Source organism: Pteropus alecto, unplaced genomic scaffold (genome assembly GCF_000325575.1).
Source record: "Pteropus alecto unplaced genomic scaffold, ASM32557v1 scaffold98, whole genome shotgun sequence".
In the NCBI taxonomy this organism is placed as follows: domain Eukaryota; kingdom Metazoa; phylum Chordata; class Mammalia; order Chiroptera; family Pteropodidae; genus Pteropus; species Pteropus alecto.
The window spans coordinates 15,675,087-15,677,815 of NW_006443570.1; the positions used below are offsets into that span (position 1 = coordinate 15,675,087).

Sequence of the window (2,729 nt, forward strand, 5' to 3'; positions counted from 1 at the left end):
CTTTCCCTAGATTCCATCTTCCCAAGCCCATTTCTGCTGGGCAGCTTCCCCAACCTGGAGGCGATGTCCTGCAGGGCCTGTTGTTGCTCATCCTCCTTGGTGAGCTTGGAGAGCCGCAGGAGGAATTCGTCCACCTCCTGGATGGTGAGGAGGCTCTTGGCAGCTGGGGGGAAAGACTTGCTCTGCTCAAAGAAGACTCTGATCGTCTCTGACACGTCACCCTGTCTCCAAAAACCAAATGCCACTGCAACAACCCCTGAGTGGCCAAGTGTGTCCCCCAAACCCCCAGGGCTTGAATCAGAGATTTCAATCATCACTCTTGTCCATAGCTCACACATATCGACCTTACTTCTTAAAGAATCTATCCCACCCACAGTCCTGGAAAGGGTACCCCCACCCACCAAGGGTTCTGGCCACCTGCCTTAATGAAAAATGAAACAAGGACAAATCCAGGGCTGAGCCAATTTGATTCCTGTTAGAACCTGAACTAAGAGACCAATACGGTCATCAGATAACGGGGTACTTGGACAGAAACTTTCCATGCAGTCATGAACAAACCAAAGCTGAATGGTAAGCCCAAGTTATAGGGGAGAAAAAAGCAAGAAAAACTAAGGTCCAGAATAAGAGTCCCAGGAAGGACAGCAGGAAGTCTCAAATCCTGACCCTCGAGAGCTAGGCTTTCATGGCTCAGCAGTATAATTTCAGTCCTCAGAACCTTGTGAAACTAACAGCTGTAGTCTCACATTCAGCTCCTCTCAAACGGAAATTTGCGCAAATCGGTTTCAGTTTCTTAAAAAAAATATGTGCCCCAACTAGAAAAAAGAGATTGCAGGTGCTTGGCTTGGCAGAACCCCACCTGGAATGCCCCTGACCTTGCCCTTCCTCTGACCTGCTCTAGGTCCCGTGCCATATCATCTGGGTTGCAGTTAAAAATGCGGCTAAAAAGCTTCACGATCTGCTTATCATTCAAGTTGTAAACACTCTTAATAACACCTGGTAGAAGCAGCTTCACTGTTAGGTACACATCACCGTGGAAACCATCTGGAGACAGAAGAGGAACCCTTCTTGAGAAATAAAGCTTAAACACATACATTAACTCAAGGAATTGCAAGAGATGTCTACATCACTACCTGTGATGCTATAGTACCGTGTGCATTTTATGACACTAGCAGAGACCATGGTGTTCTTTGGTGGTGGCTGGGGTTTATGTGTCTGCATCCCCAAATTTAGCCCCTGGATGAACTACTGCAGTGCAGAGCCATGACTTTTACTTCAGTGTGCCCAGTGACGAGCACCTTATAGATGCTCAGTGATGATTTCTTAGATGAATGAAAGCAGGGTTGGAAGATTCTATTCCAAGCTGTGCATGTGAGTCACAAAAACCTAATCAAACATGTAGGATAGTGAATATTCCTCTTAGTCAAATGGAATAGAGTCTTTTGACTTCCTGGGGGTAGAATAGGGCAGGGGAAGAAAGATGCCAAGTGCTCAGAGCAGAACTGGCTACATCCTTTGTGCGGCCCAGTACAAAATGAAAATGTAGGGCTCGTTGGTCAAAATTATTAAGAGTTTCAAGCCAGCAAGAGCAGAGCAATTAAACCAAGCATGGGGCCCCATGCAACTGAACAAGTTCATATGCCCATGAAGCTAGCCATGGCTCTGGGCTTTCCAGGGGAAAAGCCCACCCAGGATGCTCTAGGTCCTACCTCCTGCTGAGCCTTTCCGAAGGAAGTCCTGGATGATCTGAGTCTTCATGTTGTAGCTAGGATTTTCAGCCACTGTGGCACACAACTTCCGAAACACACGTAGCAGACAATCCTTGTGCTTAGGGTCACATTTGCTTGAGGAAAGACTTCTTCTAGGGGTAGGGCTTGAGCGGGCTTCCCCAGAGTTGTTGGGCATGGCTGTTGGAGAGAGAAAAAGGGAGAAACAGCATAGATAATTCATTCTGCCTTGCTGAAAAGGAAGAAAGAAAAACTAACAGGCACTCTGCTGGTGCTCTATGTGTAGCTTCATTTAATCTCCCCATATAGCCCTTTGAGGTAGATACATTACGCCTATCTTACAGGTAAAGAAATGGAGATCAAGTAATTCCCCCAAATCTTACAGCTATTAATGGTAAAGAAACAGCGGCCTCACACCCAAGCAGAGGACCAGCTGATGTACATCTTTTTATATGAGCACTTCACAGAAGAAAAAAGGCCACCTTCATGCCAAGAGTGGTTAGAAGGATCTCAGAGCAATTGTAAAGCTGAACCCAGAAAAGTTGGGATGAGGAAGGGGAAAGAAATCATGAGACATGTTAGTCAATGTGAAACCAATGCTACCACAGGCTGTTAGAGCTAGAAGAAGCCTTAAAGATTATCTAGTTTGATCTCTTCTTACTGATTAGAAGACCAAGGCCTGAGAAGACATTCCCAGCCCCTTGCCGCTCCCACCCACCACCATCACCATGATCTTTTCTTTCTTATTGTCAAAATAAAAGGTTTTCGACCAGCAGGGTTTTTCTCCAGATACCCTAAAATAACTGTGTAACTCTTGAGTGATCCCTTCTTAAGTTCTTGTGACCATTTACAAAGCAAATTTCACTCTGCAAGCTTGCAGGAGAGCCATTAGCAAGCAAGTTGCTGATGTAAGCGTCTTCTTGTCTGGGCTTTGTAAATTATAAATGCATCCTCATCTCTGACCTGGAGTCTAAAGAGGATTTTAGGGGACAGAACCTCCAAAGT

At 45.7% G+C, this 2,729-nt stretch overlaps 1 protein-coding gene across 1 annotated transcript in view; it reads right to left on the reverse strand.

Annotated features, from left to right (window-relative positions):
* The window catches only part of LIG3 (DNA ligase 3), an 18,996-nt gene that overhangs the window by 10,633 nt on the left and 5,634 nt on the right, over positions 1 to 2,729 (reverse strand). Inside the window, exons 4-6 of the mRNA XM_025041659.1 lie at positions 1,707 to 1,904; positions 890 to 1,041; positions 55 to 221 (exon numbers count right to left, since the gene is read on the reverse strand). Coding sequence (XP_024897427.1) covers positions 55 to 221; positions 890 to 1,041; positions 1,707 to 1,904 — 517 coding nt within the window. The remainder of the gene's footprint in view (positions 1 to 54; positions 222 to 889; positions 1,042 to 1,706; positions 1,905 to 2,729) is intronic.